Source organism: Physeter macrocephalus, chromosome 7 (genome assembly GCF_002837175.3).
Source record: "Physeter macrocephalus isolate SW-GA chromosome 7, ASM283717v5, whole genome shotgun sequence".
Classification (NCBI taxonomy): Eukaryota; Metazoa; Chordata; class Mammalia; order Artiodactyla; family Physeteridae; genus Physeter; species Physeter macrocephalus.
In genome coordinates, this window is record NC_041220.1 from 131,214,923 (window position 1) to 131,233,972 (window position 19,050).

A 19,050-nucleotide genomic window follows, 5' to 3' on the forward strand; every position below is an offset into this window, starting at 1 on the left:
CCCTCCCTCCCTCCCTCCCTCCCTCCCTCCCTCCCTCCCTCCCTCTCTCTCTCTCTCTCTCTCTCTCTACCCCGCCCCCGGAGAAACCCAAAATATAAGGGGTAAGTTGATAAAGAAAAATAAACAAAATAATTTAAGAATAAAGAGTTAAGAGTAATGTCATGGAGCTAAGAGAGAGTTTCAAGAAGCAAAGAGAGGACAACAATGTCAAACACTACCCAAATGTCACCTAAAGTAAGGACTGAAAAGTATCTACTATTTGGTGAGCAATTAAGTCATTGGAGACCTCATCAAGAGCAGTTACAGGGTAGCAGAGGAGTTAATCAGATTGTAGCAGGTTAAGGAGTGAAGAGGAGTTAGGAATCACAGAGGAACTCCTTCAAGAACCTTAACTGAAATATTATTATAGATCAATTATGTCTCCAACTTAAATACTGATTTTTAATAAATTCATTACCAGAATTTTAAGACAGAACTGACAGTTATATATCAAATATATTTTTTAAAAAGGTAGAATTGACAGGACTTGATCATCAACTGATGATCAATTGATGTCAGAGTATCCACCAAACTTGCATCTTCTTGTCACTCCCTCCTTCCCATGCAGTAATTGCAGCATCAAAATACATATATTGTCTATTCTTTTCACAATGTCACCTGACAACCCAAATTAATTCTATCAGAAAGCATCAAGTTATTCCATAGCAATATCATTTATACATTTTAGGAATTCAGACTATGTCTAGCTTAGTTTCCTTTTTATTAGTATGGATGGGATGGGAAAGTGGTTAATAAGTAGGTGACCATACATCTAAATTTGCCTGCAATTGTCTGGATATAATCCTATTTTCCTGCTAAAGCACTCTTTTCACTTCAAGAGCGCTCTGGTTTGCACAATAAAGCATACAGTCACCTTACTTATAAGCCTCTTTTGAAGAATTATTATCTCAAGTTATTTTAGTAAAGATTAACTCAGAACACCAAAGAGACTCTCTAGAAAACTCTTAACTACATAAGAGTTATTACTACTACAGCTACATAAGAGACGAATAAAGTGCACAAACCTTTTGGAGATATGGCCATATTGACATTATCACAATAGAAAATCCTGTGAAGAGGCAAATTCTGTTACTTATACTTATAATAATTTCATCACTATAGATACAAATTTTTGAGCTATAGCATGGATTTTAAAACATCACTCTGAATTTACAAATTTATGACCACAAATGTCTAATTTATTAAGCAATGGGGTTTTATCAGAAGGAAAATAAATATTAAAGGCTGGAAAACATATATATAATTATAGTCCTTCACCACAATTAACTTAATAAAAGCAGAGGACCTATTTCTCCTTATTCACGTGTCTTTACTATAAATGAAAATTACTGGAACTTCCCTGGTGGCGGAGTGGTTAAGAATCTGCCTGCCAATGTAGGGGACACGGGTTCGAGTCCTGGTCTGGGAGGATCCCACATGCCGCGGAGCAGCTAAGCCCGTGCACCACAACTACTGAGCCTGTGCTCTACAGCCCACGAGCCACAACTACTGAGCCCGCATGCCACAACTACTGAAGCCTGTGCACCTAGAGCCCATGCTCCGCAGCAAGAAAAGCCACCGCAATGAGAAGCCCGCGCACTGCAACAAAGAGTAGCGCCTGCTCACTGCAACTAGAGAAAGCCCACGCACAGCAACAAAGACCCAAGGCAGCCAAAAATAAATAAATAAATAAATTTATTTATTTAAAAAGAAAATTACTGAGAGCTTTGTTAAGTTTTTATAGCAGAAACGAATGGAGGTAAGGCTACTTTGTTATAGAGGAATTGCTAGACTTCTAATCTGTGTTGTTTGGGAGAGATAATTCACCGTAGGGAGGACTAAGAAGGAAAATGATCTTTAAAGGGGGCAGTGGCTATAAAGAACCAGAATTTCTCAAGACGGGCATACCTTAAAAGTAAATTATCTCTGCTAGGTTTTATTGCTTGAGAACTGTAATGATAAACTCCAATGTTATTTGTCAATTTTAAATATCAGGCACATTCAATCACAATTCTATCAAGGCTATTTTAAAAAAAACCAGCTCTATTAAGATATAATTCACAATGAATTCACCCATTTAAAGTGTACAATTCAATGGTTCTTAGCGTGCCAGATATGTGCAACCATGACTACAGTCAATTTTAGAATATTTTAGTCACCTCAAAAAGAAACCCTGGGCCCTTTAGCTATACTCTGCTATCCTCTATCGTTTCCCCAACAGCCCTAAGCAACCACTAATCTACTTTCTGTCTCTATAGATTTTCCTATTCTGGACTTTCATATGAATAGAATCACACAATATATGGTCTTCTGTGTCTGGCTTCTTTCTTTGCATAATGCTTTCAAGGTTCATCTATGTTGTAGCAGTATCAGTACTACATTCCTTTTTAAAAGTCTGTTTTAAAAAATAATTTAATTATTAGTTTCATCTTAGTGTATTTTAAATTAACACATTGACTTGATGAAAACAGTCAACTAATGTTTGAAAATAAGACTACTATCTCACAATCAAGAAACCTGTAAACAGGTAAAATGTTTCACATGCCAATTAAAATCTAAAGTTAAAAAATTTTTTGCTGTTAAATTTGAAATTATTACTTATATTTTAGATAAATGAGTACAAAAATTAGAAGTTCTTTAAATAAAAAAACAATCTGTTGCAGAGATTGTTACCTAAACAACATTCATTTGTCCCCTTCCTCCTCTCGATAGAATCCTGGTTGTATTGAGGTATCCATCACTCCTCCACAAAGCCACAGGCTTTAGAGGACACTCTGTCCACCCCAAATTCCAGAGGGTAGATCCTGATTAGATCTCACTATCCCAGCTGATGATGGGTTTAGAAATTAACAGGTAACCCAATTCTGACCAGTGAGAAATAAAGGGAGGTCTACTTTGGGACCTCCAAGAAAGGACTCCTCAACTCTTTGGAGGTTTAAAAAATAAGTCCCTTTCAATCAATAAAAATTACTGTGGAAGGATGTGACACGTGGAACTGCTGCTGCATCCCACCAATAGCCTAAGAATGAAGGCAATATGCAGAAGAGAGCAAAACCAAAAAACTTATTCAGAAGCAGAGCCAGTGAACTTCACTTGGAGTTGTCCCACTATGGATATCTTGTAAGAAAATACAAATTACTGTTCAAGCCAATTTGAATCAACATTATTTCCTGATATTTGTGGAAAGCATAATAATAGATATACAATCCAAAAAACTGTTGAAAATATCTTTTATTTTGTACTTTTCTTTAGTTTTAGCTTTATTTAAAATCTATTTTTACTCAATGTTGAATCATAAAGAAGACTGGCAAGAGAGAGAGAACAAGAGGGTGACCTGGGATAAATGGAAAGGATATGGAAAACAACTTTGTCAAATGACCTTCACTAAATCCATCTCAGGGAAAGAAACCATTTGTAAAATTATTGCCTATGGACTTAGAGTCCATGTTTGGAAAAAAAAATGATTCCCTAAAACATTCCTTTATAAACTATCACAGTATTGAGAATTCCTATATATTTTCATTCCTTACCATTTTTAACATAATTACACTTCTTAATATTAAAATTTTTTTCCTCATAAAGGTTAACTTTTTCAGTAAATATATTTTCAGAAATAATGTTAATAGGTTAAAATAATCAAGCTGTACAGATTAATATTCTTGGACTTTACTATTGGTATGTGTCAATATAAAAGTTAAATGAGGTTCACAGGCAACAAAAGAAAAAAGCAAATACATTAAACTACATGAAAATTTAAAACTTCTGTGAATCAAAGGGCACAATCAGCAGAGTGAAAAAAAGAGTCACAGAATGGTTGAAAATATTTGCAAATCATATATCTGATCAGGGATTAATATTCAGAATATATAAAGAACTCCTACAACTCAACAACAACAAAAAACAACCTTATTTTTAAAATGGGCAAAGGACTTGAACAGACATTTCTCCAAAGAAGATATACAGATGGTCAATATGCACGTGAAAAGATGCCTAACGTGAGTAATCATCAAGGAGATACAAATCAAAGTCACAATAAGCTACTACCCCATTAGAATGACTAATGTCAGATAAACATAAAATAAGAGTTGGTGAGGATGTGGAAAAATCTGAACGCTGACTGTTGATGGGAATGTAAAATGCAGCAGCAGCTATGGAAAAAAGTATAGCAGTTTCTCAAAAAATTAAAAATAGAATTATCATATGATATAGCAATTCCACTTCTGCATATATACCCAAAAGAACTGAAAGCAGGATGTTAAAGAGATATTTGCACACCCATGTCCACAGCAGCTATGTGTAAGAAACAAGATATGGAATCAACCCAAATGTTCATCAACAGATAAATGGATAAACAAAATGTGGTATATACTGAAGGGGATCAGAACATGCTACCCCAAAATACGCTGCTTTGGCATATTGATTATTTTGAGCTGAAGGCAACTAACAAACAGCAGACACAGAAGGGCTTTCTGTCTTCCCCCTTTCTGCCTAAAAACTGGGCATAAATTTCCCCTGAGAAATGTGCTCTTCGAGTACCAGGAAGAAGAAAACATTCTTATCACTGGAGATGGAGCATCAGTGCTGAGATGAGTCTGCACAAACAAACCTTACTCAAATAACCCTCATCCTCCATTAGTTTCCCCCATGTATTTCCTAGTCACTTTCCCACAACTTACCATCCCTAGAAAGTCAACCCCTTTTCTTTGTCTAGTCACCTCTCCACAATTAGAGACCCTTGTTAAAATAGTATATAAGTCCCTGAGTCTAACCCTTTCTTTGGGGTTTTCACTTTTCTATGAAGCCCCGTATCTCACATAAAAATATTAACATCAAATAAATTTTTAAGCTTTTCTCCTGTTGATCTGCCTTTTGTCAGTTTAATTTGCAGGCCCCAACTTAAAAACCTTTCCTTTACTTTCTTAGCTATAAAACCTAAGAAAGTAAAGGAAAAGTTTTCCCTCTCCTAGAATTTATACAACAGACTATTATTCAGCCTTAAAAAGGAAGGAAATTCTGAAACATGCTACAACATGGATGAACCTTGAGGACATTACGCTAAATGAAATAAACTAGTCACAAAATTAAAAATACTGTATGATTTCATTTATATGAACTATCTAGAGTAGTCAAGTTCATAGAAACAGAAAGCAAAATGATGGTTAATGGTGGCTGAGGGAAGGGGAAATGAGTTGTTGTTTAATGGGTATAGAGTTTCAATTTTGCAAGATAAAGTTCTGGAGATTGGTTATACAACCATGTAGAGATATTTAACACCTCTGATCTTAGAGATGGTTAAGACGGTACATTTTATGTTATGTGGTTTTTACCATAATAAAAAAATAATTTTTAATTAAATGACATTAAAATATGATATTTTATCTAAATTTTAAAAATTATGTATAATTTCTAATACTTACCTACACTGCTAAGAAACATGGTAAGATACAGAATCCTAATAGATCTCCATCGGCTCTTATAATGCTCCTCAGTTTCTATAATATCCCATTCTCTAGGTATAAAGAAGAAAAACGTAGTATAAAGTTATCTCAGTACATGCAGATCTTTCTGTGGCACAATTTTATTTTCTCTCTCCTAAAGTCATGAAAATTATATGACAGAGGTATAATTTACTAACATTGGTTTTTACTATACTAATTTATCTATAAATAAGTATTATATCTTTTAATTTCCATGGATTATATTTATGGATCACTGTGCATAGAAACTTGGGAGACATGAGGCAGCTTAAAAAGGCAAAACATTTTGTGAACCAATTATTTTGCTATTGTTGGCATGCTATAAACTTATGAATCAAGCATGTTTAAATTTGCTAAACTGACAAAATGAATAAAGTATATCAAAATAAATAAAATAAACTAGATACAACCATTAGATCTCCTACAGGTGGGATATACAACGAGTAACTATTAAACGATAATAACTGTCATCATTATGACATGCTCTACTTGATGACAGCAAATTAACTTTGCTGTAGGAAGCTATTTTAGTTGGGTACTTTCAGCAAGATTAATATAAAAGTGACACCAGTAAGGTCTGATGTGACCTAAGACATTCGTAGCCCTGGGACCTCCTGAAACATCTGCCTTTGCTCCAACACAGGTTGCCAGACAAGCTCTGTTAGTGGACCAAAGAGAGACCAAGGCCCCTCCAGACTGGATTGACCTTTCATTATTACCCTTAACCTAGATTAAGGGCAAGTATGTTAACCACGTAGCCTACCTCTGTCAGGTGATAACATTAGCATGTGTACCCATTACATTTTCACATATGCACACAAAAAGAGTTAACAAATTTACCCTAATATAAGCATTATGTTTTCAAATAATTAAAACAAGCACAACAGACAAAATGCCATCTTATATTCCAACATTATTTTCTAAAATAGACTTAGAACTGTTAGTCTTCAAAAAAGAAATTATGTTTTTTTAAAATGTGACATGACTGGGAATGTTAGAGAGGGAATGAAGAAGAGAAATAACATTTATTAGATCTATTATGTGCCAGATATATTAGTTCCTGATATAATATATATGAAGTGCTTAACACTGTATACGCTGTTCCACAAAAATAGACTGTAATGTCGCATACCTGAAAAATAGCAGAACCCCAGATGCTCGTATTTGTAAATCAATATATTGAAATTTGGAATACATAATGCAGATACAGGAAGTCCCCTACATACGAACCTTCAAGTTGCAAACTTTCAAAGATGCGAACATGCGTTCACATGTCCAATCACATAAGTTAGTTCACGTGTCTGGCAAACATTGTCACATGTGGGCATCCTCTAAAAGTGGTTGTGCTTTTGTGTACTTTACTGTACAGTACTGTATAGAGTACAGTAGTACAGTATCTTTATTTCAAGCCCAGGATGTCCGAAAGCAAGCTTAAAAGCAGCGGTGATGTGTCTGGTACCGCTAAGAAGTGCCAAGTGATAACGATGGAAACAAAAGTGAAAATAATTGAGAGAGTGGAGCGAGGCAAAAAGATGGTTGACGTCGCTCATTCTTACAACATGAATCGTTCAACCATCAGCACTATTCTAAGAACATGGATGAGATCATGGAATACATGAAGTCTGATGTGCCTGAAACGCTTTGAGAAAGCACATACTCCGTAAAAGATGCGCCCTTTGATTACTTACTGATGAAGGCACATACTCACCCAAGCAGGTTCTTATTGTGGATGAGACAGGACTGTACTGGAGGAGGATGCCAGACCAAAGTTACATCAGTAAGGAGGAAAAGTCAATGGCAGGCTATAGAGCAGCAAAGGATAGGCTAACTCTGTTGTCTGGTGGCAATGCTTCTGGCGATATGAAGCTGAAGCCTCTCTTAGTTTATCATTCAGAGAACCCAAGAGCCCTTAAAAATATAGCCAAGGGCTCTCTTCCTGTTGTGTGGAAGAGTAACCGCAAAGCCCGGGTTACACAGGCCATTTTCCAGAATTGTTTTTTCCACCACTTTATCCCGGAGGTAGAGAAATATTGCTTGGAGAAGGATGTCCCATTCAACATTCTTTTGCTGCTCGATAATACTCCAGACCACCCCCCATTCATGAACGACTTTCATCCCAACATCAGTGTAGTGCATCTGCCACCAAGTACTATGTCCCTCATCCAACTTATGGACAAGGGAGTTACAGCCACTTTCAAGAAATTTTATTTACGTTACACTTTTAGTCAGGCAGTAAAGGCGACTGACGAATCAGGAACAACCTTGCGACAGTTTTGGAAGGACTATAACATCTACAAGGCCACAAAAAACATTGACTGCTTGGCGTGAGATTACGGCCGTCACCATGAACGGGGTTTGGAAGAAACTCTGCCTGCAGTTTGTTCACGATTTTCATGGATTTGAGAAGGTGGATGAGGAGTCCAAAGAGGTCTTCAGCAGCTTGCCCTCCGTCTCCTATTGCTGACGATCCTTCAGCTCTACCACCTCCCACCTCCTCTCCTCCTCCAGTCAGTAACTCTTCTTGCCTGTTCACTCGATGCCAGCCCCTGTGTGCCAGCTGTTGTGCTGTAATACTGTACTTTTCAAGGTACTGTACTGTAAGATTAAAAATGTTTTATTTTTTGTGTTTGTTTGTTTTTATGTGTTATTTGTGTGAAAAGTATTATAAACCTATTACAGTACAGTACTGCATAGCCGATTGTGTTATTGGGTACCTAGGGACTTACGAATGCGCTCTCAGAATGGAACTCGTTCGTATGTAGGGGACTTGCTATTATTACATATCAGCAAAAGGTATACACCATTCAATCCCACAGCACTGAATTCTGGTATCACTTTAAAGTACTGGGTTACTACTATACTTTTAATTAACTCATTATTATTTTGTGGAGATCGGAAATCTAACTGATAATCACGAATAAGAACTATCACTAAAATAAGCCTGAACATTTTCAAATAACCAATTTGCTCATATCTTATCTAAGTTATGGAACTAAGAGAAGTAAATAATTTGATTCTGAAAAAAATGTAATACAATTGTTTGTTTGAGTGACTTTGACTTGAAGGTCAAAAATCTTTCATCTTTTAATGACAGCTATTAAATATTGAAGGGATGATAGAAAATCACCATTTACTCTCCATGTAATAATGGATGAAAGCAAAGATCATCAGTGAATCCTAAAATAACTGGTTGGAAGGTCAAAAGTTCTCAAAGTATCACTCTTTTGTCCATCCACTAATCAGAAAATGGAAAATGACCCTTTATAATTGAGAGATATAACAGTCACCCTCTTAACCAAGTAGTCAAGCGTGGCATCCCTGACAGTGGGATGGCCTGGCATCCAATGCCTCCTGACAGAATACACTGGGACGTTCTCAACATAAGCCATGGGATTTTCTTGCCAGAAATGTTTGACTGGGATCTACCCAGAAATGGTCCACAAATTCAGAACGTGAGATGTTCCAAAGAAAACAGAAAACTAATCTAGACTGATCAGAGGATTCAATGTTAGTAAGAACAAAAGAGAAGGTCAGGGGACAGTTTTAGGTTGGAGGAGTCTAAAAAGACATAAGGATCAATGCTTGAACATTAATCAGATCCTGTTTAAAAAAGAATAGCTGTAGAGTACATTTTTGGAACAACTGGAAAAATATGAGTATAGACTGTATAGTACATGATATTTTGAATTAGTAGTGTATTTCTAGCTGTGGTAACAGTGACATAGCTGTGTAAAAGAATGTCTATGTTTTGGGGAGATGTAGGCTGCAGACTAAAATATTTAGGATAAAGTGCCATAATGTATGCAACCTACTTTTGGGTAGTCTGGCAGAAGAAGGGTGGCTGTGTGTTTGTGTGTGTGTGTGTGTGTGTGTGTGTGTGTGTGTAGAAAGATTTGAGCAGTGTGGAAAAGGCTAACAATGACAGGGTAATCAGGTATTTATTGCACTGTTTTTTCAATTTTTCTACGGATTTAAAATGTTACAAAACAAAAATTTTACTTTTCCTTCTTTTTTAAAAATAAATTTATTTATCTATTTATGTATTTATCTATTTTTGGCTGTGTTGGGTCTTCGTTGCTGTGTGCGGGCTTTCTCTAGTTGCGGTGGGGGGGCTACTCTTTGTTGCGGTGCACAGGCTTCTCATTGTCGTAGCTTCTCTTGTTGCAGAGCACGGGCTTCTAGGCGTGAAGGCTTCAGTAGTTGTGGCACGTGGGCTCAGTAGTTGTGGCTTGCGGGCTCTAGAGCTCAGGCTCAGTAGTTGTGGCGCACGGGCTTAGTTGCTCCACGGCCTGTGGGATCTTCCCGGACCAGGGATCGAACCTGTGTCCCCTTCATTGGCAGGCGGATTCTTAACCACTGCACCACCAGGGAAGCCTACTTTTCCTTCTTTTTAATTCAAAAAGTATAACTGGGACTTCCCTGGTGGTGCAGTGGTTAAGAATCCGCCTGCCAATGAAGGGGACACAGGTTCGATCCCTGGTCCGGGAAGATCCCACAGGCCGTGGAGCAACTAAGCCCGTGCGCCACAACTACTGAGCCTGCATGCTGCAACTACTGAAGCCCACGTGCCTAGAGCCCATGCTCTGCAACAAGAGAAGCCACTGCAATAAGAAGCCTGCGCACTGCAATGAAGAGTAGCCCACGCTCTCCACAACTAGAGAAAGCCTATGCGCAGCAATGAAGATCCAACGCAGCCAAAAAATAAATACAATTTTTTTTAAAAAAAGTATAACTTTGGTGAAGAAATGTATCTTTCTTCCTTGTTGGAGATAGTAGGAACATAGGAGAATATAACTGTCCTTCAATCGAGTTACCATTTTTATTACATTCCAACGTGATTTGTTTAACATTTTGATTCCTTTCTATTATCATTGCTGTATTCTGGTATTAGTTCTCCATTTGAGATTCTCCTTCAAGTAAAGTTGCAGTGCTAAAGGGTTTTGTCCTGTCCAAAATTTTCTTTACAAACTATACCTCAAATGATAGCATGTTTATCAAAGTTGCGACTCAAAAACTATGAGGAATACACATGGATTTACTGAGGGGAAAAATAAAATTGTACTTTTACCAGAGAGAGCATCTGTGAACTACTGAACAGCAAAAAAGAACCCACATTGAAAGAGGATAAGAGAAAGCAGTGTGTGGTCACTGACAAAATAGTGTAATGGTGTAACAGTTATAGAAATTAAAAGACAGAAATAAATTGAGAATGTTCTATAAAAGTATCTTGTATACAACCATAAGTTCTAGTAATATTTGTTTTACAGAGACTAGGCTAATGTTGCAAAGAAAAATATTAAGCACCTATAATACTTTAGGATATTCTAAGAGAGGGATCAGCAAACTACAGTCTAATAGGCCAAATCTGGCCTACCACCTGTTTTTGTGTAGCCCATGAGCTAAAAATGGTTTTTACAGATGAATATTTGTGATCAATTTCATGACAGAAAACATTAACTTTGAGCTCCAATTAAACAAAATGCCAACTCCCCCCAACAAGAATTCTATTCCTCTCATTATTAGATTTGTATTACAAAAAATTGTACTCATTTATTATTACATTTTAAATTTCATTACTACAAAATTTTGTGGAAATTTATTTTCTTTCTTGTTATCTAAGTACCTATATAATAACTTTGATTTTGCCTCCTGGCCTGCAAAGTCTAAAATATTTACCATATGGGCCTTTACAGGAAAAGTCTGCCAACCCTGGTCTCTTAAATTCTATGGATAGGGTCAGTGAGGATTCCTGAGAACTTGATGAAAGGTTGAGGTTGGTGGTGAACTAGACTCATGTTTTTGCAATTTACTCAAAGTGAACAGGGCTTGCCAGTTAGTTTTACATATGTTCCCTTTACTAGGGAATCTACGTTTTTAAAGACAGTACACTTATTGAATTACTCTCAAAATACTCCCTTTTTATTTTAAAAATGTTAAATCTAAAAATTAAATTCAGATAGGCAGAACATCTGAATTTAAATGGACCCTAATGAGCATCAATTACTTGAACGTAAGAGGAAGAAAAAAAAAATCCCCTTTTAAAGTAGGTTTATTTGGACAAAGTGACAGAATGTACCATAAGGATACATCTAACCATAACTCAAGGATCCTGAAATCTATCTGGAAAACAACCAAGAATTAGGAAGAAGCAAAAACAATGCTGAGAAATCCAAAAATCACAAAGTCCATGTACTCAAGCTCATGCACTTGATTAATACGAGAGATCTTTAGCTTTCAGTCAGAGCTTCCATGTTCTAACTCCCTACAATTCTATTAAGCTTAGATACATGATTTCAAAGCCACAGCAAACTAGAAGTCCCAAAGAAAAGTTGGGAGAAGAGAAGTTTGCAGACAGCAACAAAAACAGAGGTTGCCAAAAGATAACAAAAACATGATGAGGAACAGTCTGCCAGAATCAGAATAGGCTGAAAAATGAAAAATAGATGTGAAAAGTATAGCACTGTAGAACAAATCAGTATAGCAGCACATAGTCCCAAATGCCTTATTAGGCCTGGAGGATGTCACCCTATCACAATATATTTCAGTAGTAACATTCATTTTAATGATCTCAAGATAAAATGTAAACAAAATTACATTCCATATATTCCATTTAGTAAATCAGGGACCTGACAAATACATTTTCCAAAGGGTTTCAAACAAAGTGATTTTTAAAAAAGGTTTGGGGCTCATACACAGAAATAAACTCAAAGGATTAAAGACCTAAATGTAAGGCTGGATACTATTGTATAAAACTCTTAGAGGAAAATATAGGCAGAATACTCTCTGACGTAAATCACAGCAAGATCTTTTTCGACCATCTCCTAGAGTAATGAAAATAAAAACAAAAATAAACAAATGAGACCTAATTAAACTTAAAAGCTTTTGCACAACAAAAGAAACCATAAACAAAACGAAAAAGCCCTCAGAATGGGAGAAAATATTTACAAACGAAGCAACTGACAAGGCAATAATCTCCAAATTATACAAACTGCACATGCAGCTCAATATCAAAAAAACCCACAAACAACCCAATCAAAACCTGGGCAGAAGACCTAAACAGACATTTCTCCAAAGAAAACATACAGATGGCCAACAAACACATGAAAAGATGCTCAACATCATTAATTATTAGAGAAATGCAAATCAAAACCACAATGAGGTATCACCTCACACTGGTCAGAATGGCCATCAACAAAAATTCTACAAACGATAAATGTTGGAGAGAGTGTGGAGAAAAGGGAACCCTCCTACACTGTTGGTGGGAATGTAAATTGGTACAGCCACTATGGAGAACAGTATGGAGGTTCCTTAAAAAACTAAAAATAGAGCTACCCCATGATCCAGCAATCCCACTCTTAGGCAAACATCCAGAGAAAACCATAATTCGAAAGAATGCATGCACCCCGATGTTCACTGCAGTAGCCAGGACATGGAAGCAACCTCAATGTCCATTGACAGAGAAATGGATAAAGAAGATGTGGAACATATATACAATGGAATATTACTCAGCCATTAAAAAGAAGGAAACAGTACCACTTGCAGAGATGTGGACAGATCTAGAGATTGTCATACAGAGTGAAGTCAGTCAGAAAGAGAAAAACAAATATCATGATATCACTTATATGTGGAATCTAAAAAAATGGTAGAGATGAACCTATCTGCAAAGCAGAAATACAGTCTCAGATGTAGAGAACAAACTTATGGTTGGGGGGGCTGAGGGATGAATTGGGATATTGGGACTGACATATCTCCACATATATACAGCTGTCATAGGCAGTTTAAGCTTACCTGTGAATTTAGTTAATTTACTGTAATAATTAGATATGTTTAAAATAATACTTCACTTCGTTTTCCTAAAGGTTTAAATACATAACTGCAGAGTAAGAAACAAACTCTAACAATTCCAGGGTCAAAATAATCAGAATAATAAGGGTCAAAATACACTTCATCCCTTAAATGCTTAAAAATTAGTCTTTATTTATACATTTGGCATAGGACAAAGGGGAGCTCACCTTAGGTTTACTTGCAAAAAAGTATCAAGAAGTTATCAGGCAATTAGTTAAGAGAATACTGAGACCGGTATCTTCAAGTCTCGAATAAAACTGTGTGAAACGTATAATCAATTCTGTAAAGGGCCAAATGCAGAGGCTTGGTTGCTGCATCAGTGTTGGAGTAAAGGTACAAGTGGCAGTTTGCGTTTCTTCAACACCTACACCAGAACCCGCCGGCTCAAGGCGCCCCGCGGAAGTGAGAGCGCATCTCCAAGTCTCGCGCAACCTGCCGCCGGCTCCCGCCACCCTGGCACCCCTCCTTCGGCCCACAAAGCCTGATGCAGGGAAAGGGGCCACTCCCAACAGCGCAAGAGGGTCAGAAGGCCTTCCCCCCAACATCCGCTCACCTGCTTCCGCGTATGCTGTGGCCTAAGAGCGGCTCCTGCTCAGCCTCTACCCTCAGGCTCGCCATAATTACAGCTCCCACAAGGCTTGGGGCCAACTCTCGCGATACCTCCTGCTCCCTCCCATTCCAGGAGGCCTGTAGCTGTCAAAACAGGCCAGCAAGTGCGCGTGCACGCCCAGCGACCAGAGTGGGCGGAGCACCCCAGGTCAGAGGCGGGGGCCCGCAGGAGAAGGGGCGGTGCCGAGAGGATGACGAGGGTTAAGGGCGGGGCCCTAAGTCCTTATCCTCCTACAGGGTACTCGCCTCTCCGCCTCCAGGGACAACGCGCGGAAGAGCCGGGGAGAGTTCGAGGGCGTGTCCAAACAGCCACCCCGCCCAGGGTTCGTCCTCCTCCCCAGCTTCCCTGTCAGCTCCCCGTAGCTTCTCAGTTGCCGGAGAGGCTGCTGTAGCTGCGGTTGGGGCTCAGAAGGAAGGCGAGTCCCGAGAGGCTAGAGATCCGTGGCGTTCGGAGTCTCGGCCAGCTGGACAGCAGGCGCCCACCAAGCGGCCATTAAGTAAGTAGACGGTCCCGGCCGCGCTTCCCAAGCCTCTTGCCGCGCTTGCCTACGTGCCAGTAGGCAGGACTGAGAGCGCAAGGCTTGGCGGGAGATGCGGGGGTCCCGGGCCGAGTGAGGTGGGCAGGCGGGCTGTCCCTTCTCCCTGTGGAAGGTGGAGGTGGCTACGCGCTGTGGTTTTTTTGCTCGGCTAACTACAAAGGCACCTTACCCGTAGTGCCTTATTAGGACCTGGGATGAAGATGATCCTCAAATTCGAACCCACCGCCGCCTGCGTGGACTGAGAGCTTCCGCCTTGCAAGATGCCACTCAGCAGAGCCTGCTGCTCTAACCTGGGGGTTAGAAAAGCCACAGCACCAGTTTGACAATGACCAGATCTTTTCATCAAAAGGAAAATGACATTTTTAGAAAATATGTTCTGGGTTGCTTTTGTTTGTTTTCAGTAGATCTTGGTGCTGCTGCTTTCCTGGTGCTTACATATTAACGTCTTACCCCTACAAGCAGGCTTGTAAGCTAATTGGTAGCAGTAGTCATGTGTGTCACAATTACTGTTTTATTAGCACTAGATACATTCTTATGTGATTTCATTTGATCACAACTGTCCTATGACAGGTAAAGCAGACACGTTTCTATTTTACAGAGAACTAAGGCTTAGGAAAGTTAATAACTTACCCAGAATCACTCAGTGTGAAAGTGTCAGCGTTGAGACCCAAATTCAGTTGTTTTCGATCAATATTTAGGAGCACTTATCCTATGCCAGGCACTATACTGGTTATGTGTTGTATGGTATATGCCATCACTCTGATCTTTGTCTTGTTTGTGACCTTGTGTGTATCCTGTTAGACACATTCCACTGGTGAACAGCTAAACCTGAAATGTGTTATCTACTAGTTCAGTATTATCTTCTGAATCCAGACCTGACATTGTATACTTGGATTCAGTCTTGCAAATTTGTTTGTAACAGCTCACAAAAGCATATCAGATTCCTGTGATTGTTTCCAAGAAGGTACATGGGTAAAATTAGTATTTTTTTGTCATAATGTTGGTTTACTGTATCTTCAGCTTCTTTTTTAATCTCTGGAGTCTAGCACAGAGTATGGCATATATATATATATATGTATATTTAATAAAGGAACTTTTAACCAGTATTGCACCAAGCAGAATGGTTACTAAATAAATATATGTTGAATGAACACTTATTGAATTACCTCATTTCATCCCTACAACAATCCTCTGAGGTGGGATTGTCTCAAGCATACAAGGAAATTGAAAGTATGGAGATTAAGTAATTTGCCTAGGGTCACACCTCCAATTAGCAACAGAGCTAGAATCCAAGAAACACAGGACTCCTGACTATAAAGCCTGTGCTTTTCACCACCAGCCTTCCTATGAAAAGAATGTCAAGATTCTTTTCCCATATCTCTTAAAATATTTCAAAACAAGTAATCAATTTTTATATAAATGAAATAATTTGCTATTATGTATTAGGCCAGCTATTATTCCCCCTTTATAGTTTAAGGTGTGGCTTATTCAAGGTCACACTGCTAGTGAAGAACCCAGGTCTTTGACACTTCTGACACTGCTATTTTCCATTGTTGCCTCCAAGTGATGACTTTAGATGGCAGAAGTACATGGGATGAATGCATGTACAACTGGTGAAATCTAAATAAGCTCTGTGTATTGTACCAATAAAAAAGAAGGAACAAATCATTTCTTAGAAACATACAACATCCACAGTAAACATTAAAAAAATTTGTTTAAAAACCTAATTATTTCTCTTAAAGCCCATGGAAAAGAAGCACTAAATTTGAAGAGATTCGATTATTTGCTAAATGTTTCACATAAGCGTATGAGACAGTCCACCTGTTGTATTTCCGTAGATGACTACTTAGAATAGAATAGATAGATAGACAGCTAGAATAGATACCTTTCCAAACAAATAAACAAAGTTCCTGTTTTCTTATTCTTCTCCAAATTAAGATGAAAAGGAATTAAATTTGTCGAGGTAGGGTAATAGATTTTTAATAGTGGATATCGGTGTATCTAAACCCTACTGTAAGTTGCTACTTAAACTTGCATTTAAATTAAGTGATTTAAAAGTGAAGTTATAAGATAAAAATTAGGTCTGCATTTTGGTGGAGTAAAGTTCTTGTACATGGTGGTATTTTTTTTTATTTCATATATGCCTTTGAGATATGTATCAGCTATATGAGGATAAAAGTCCAGAAACAATTAGTGTTGCATTTAAATGCTTAAGTACTTGAGTGATAGGCGATAAAAGTACTAGATGGCATAAATAGACGGTGAGTGTCATTTTAGCAATAGAGCTCATTTCCAAGAAAGACCTTTCATTCCTTGGCACTGTACTAGAACTTCTATATTTGTTTCACTTTGTTTTTCTTTTTTGCATTGGCTATATAAAAGTATAGATGACAGTTGTGTCAGTCTGGCTTGATACACACTGCAAAAGTGGGTCCTGTTTTTGCAGAAGCTCACTGGTGTCAGTTCAGCTTAATGTGGGGCTTTAAAAAGTATCTGATGTGGCTCCAGATGGTGCCTCCTCTTGGTATATTGGAGTTATCTTAACCCTGGGCTTGGATTATAATCTGTTCATGGTGGCACTGTATAGCAGTTAGCCCTGCCTAGAAAGACCTACATGTTTAGAGCATCCCAGAAAACCTGGTATTTTATATCATTCTTGGGGCTGAAATGGGATTTAAGAAGATCTGTGTAACCCCAGACTCCCAGAACGAAGATTATCATAAGCTATGGGTGTGTTTGATTTGCTTTCTGTTCATGATTGGTCAGTTGTTTACTGTCAGGTAAATGTAGCAAGGAAAATGCTGGCTCTAGATTTGGAGTGCTGACTCTTATGGCCTATATGACATGAAATTAAAGTGATTCAGCAGCTTTCCTAGTATAGGGTTGAAAATTAGAAATGCCTAAACAATTTAGGCACCTAATAAATATAGAACTTTACAAAATACTTGAAGAGTTCATTTTTCTCAGGTCTTTTCCTGTTCTCTGGCAACTTTGTACTTTTGCATGTTTGTCTTAGCTTGTTTATCTATTACCAACCCAGAAGGATACTGTGTAGAAAAATGGGTTGTCTCATGAATAGTTTAGTACTTTTCTTCTTACTGTAAAACATGAGTGTTGGAATTTTGTTCTTTTTTACACTAACATGGAATATGCATATTGCTTTTGAAGCCATGGATGTTACAAAGGAAGATATTGGCCCCCCATTCTTTTCCTGCCACTGTAGAGAAAATAAGTAGTCTATAATACTTGCAAAAGATAATGAAGTCCTGTGTTGTAATGACATGCCATTGTTCTCCTGCAGTTTAATAAATGTACATGAAAATGTATCAGTGCTATTTTTGAACAATTCCAGAAAGACCCAAGTGAAACAGGAGGGAAGGAGGCAGGGCACAACCTTTAAAAGAATGACAAAGCCCGAGGACATGACATAAACTGATTAGAACCAAATAGGTCCAAGATGGCAGACTAGTCAACTTCCACTAGACCTTAAGCCTCAGGATACACTCATTTTAACACATCAGCAAGCTAAATGACACACCCACAGGCGCCATGACAGTTCCAAGGCCAACCATAAAGGTCAAAAAGTAGGCAGTGGCCCACTTTCTGGAAATCCCCACCCCTTCCCCAAAATAGCTGGAATACTCCTCCTACTCATTAGCCTATGAAATTACCCACCCTTATAAAAACTGACAACTCCATACCCTGGTGCTGCTCTCGCCTTCTGAGATGGCCCACACTCTGTGGATTGTGTTTCTCTCTAAATAAATCCACTTCTTAACTTTCACTTTGTCTCTCCATGAATTATTTCTGCAATGAGACATCAAGAACCTGAGCTTCATTAAGTCCTGAGACCAGGTGTGTAATCTCAGTTAAAAGACTGTGGGTTCGAGTCCCAGTCTGGGTTTTGGCTGGGTTCAAGCCCTGGCCCATGGGTTCAAGTCCCAATCTGAGTTGCAGTTTCACAAAGAGTAAAATAATTAAAATCATCATTCATCACTCAGAATTTTTTCCTTATGCTCTAGAACCCCCCCTAAATAGAGTTGCATATCTTAATATATAAAAAGAGTTGGTCTCTTATTTGAAATACAGAACACTAATTCAGAATTTTGCTATTTGGGTAAAGAATAAACTGTTCCATTTCTACCACAGCTGGGTATACTCAATTCAACTCTGACAATAATCACCCATAGATTAACCTATAGGAGTCAGTGCAGGTCCCACCAGTTAAGGGTTCAGTTCTCCAGATGCCTTTGCTTCTGATGCCAGCCAGACTTTTGACTGACTTGGCTACAGATTTGGAGATTCCTGTTACCCCCTTGGATCAATAATTTGCTAGAACAACTCTAAAGAACTAAGTAAACCACTATACCATACTTCTAGCTTCGTTATAAAGGATGTAACTTAGCAACAGCCATATGAAGAGACAAATAAGGCAAGTTATGAGAGGGAATGTGAAGCTTCCATTCCCTTTTACCCTGGAGTCAGTGCACATCACCCTCCAACATATGTTCATTAACCAAGAAGCTCTACCATGCCTCAGT

General features: G+C 38.2%; 2 protein-coding genes across 12 annotated transcripts in view; one reads left to right on the forward strand and one right to left on the reverse strand.

The window, feature by feature from the left end:
• MFSD8 (major facilitator superfamily domain containing 8) overlaps positions 1-19,050 on the reverse strand; it is a 125,883-nt gene that overhangs the window by 43,766 nt on the left and 63,067 nt on the right. For 6 of the 11 annotated variants that reach the window (XR_003680694.2, XR_003680695.2, XR_008617917.1 and 3 more), the window contains exons 1-3: positions 13,915-14,007; positions 5,457-5,548; positions 1,065-1,108 (exon numbers count right to left, since the gene is read on the reverse strand). Coding sequence is in view for 8 of the 11 variants with exons in the window: in XM_028492271.2 (XP_028348072.1) it covers positions 1,065-1,108; positions 5,457-5,548; positions 13,915-13,979 (201 nt within the window). In the remaining 3 variants the exon portion in view is untranslated. Of the gene's footprint in view, positions 1-1,064; positions 1,109-1,947; positions 1,990-5,456; positions 5,549-13,528; positions 13,621-13,914; positions 14,008-19,050 lie in introns of those variants that run through there. The other 5 variants (XM_055086215.1, XM_055086216.1, XM_055086217.1 and 2 more) reach the window with 4 other exon arrangements.
• ABHD18 (abhydrolase domain containing 18) overlaps positions 14,243-19,050 on the forward strand; it is a 39,712-nt gene continuing 34,904 nt past the window's right edge. Inside the window, exon 1 of the mRNA XM_007121214.3 lies at positions 14,243-14,467. The gene's annotated coding sequence lies outside the window, so the exon portion shown is untranslated. The remainder of the gene's footprint in view (positions 14,468-19,050) is intronic.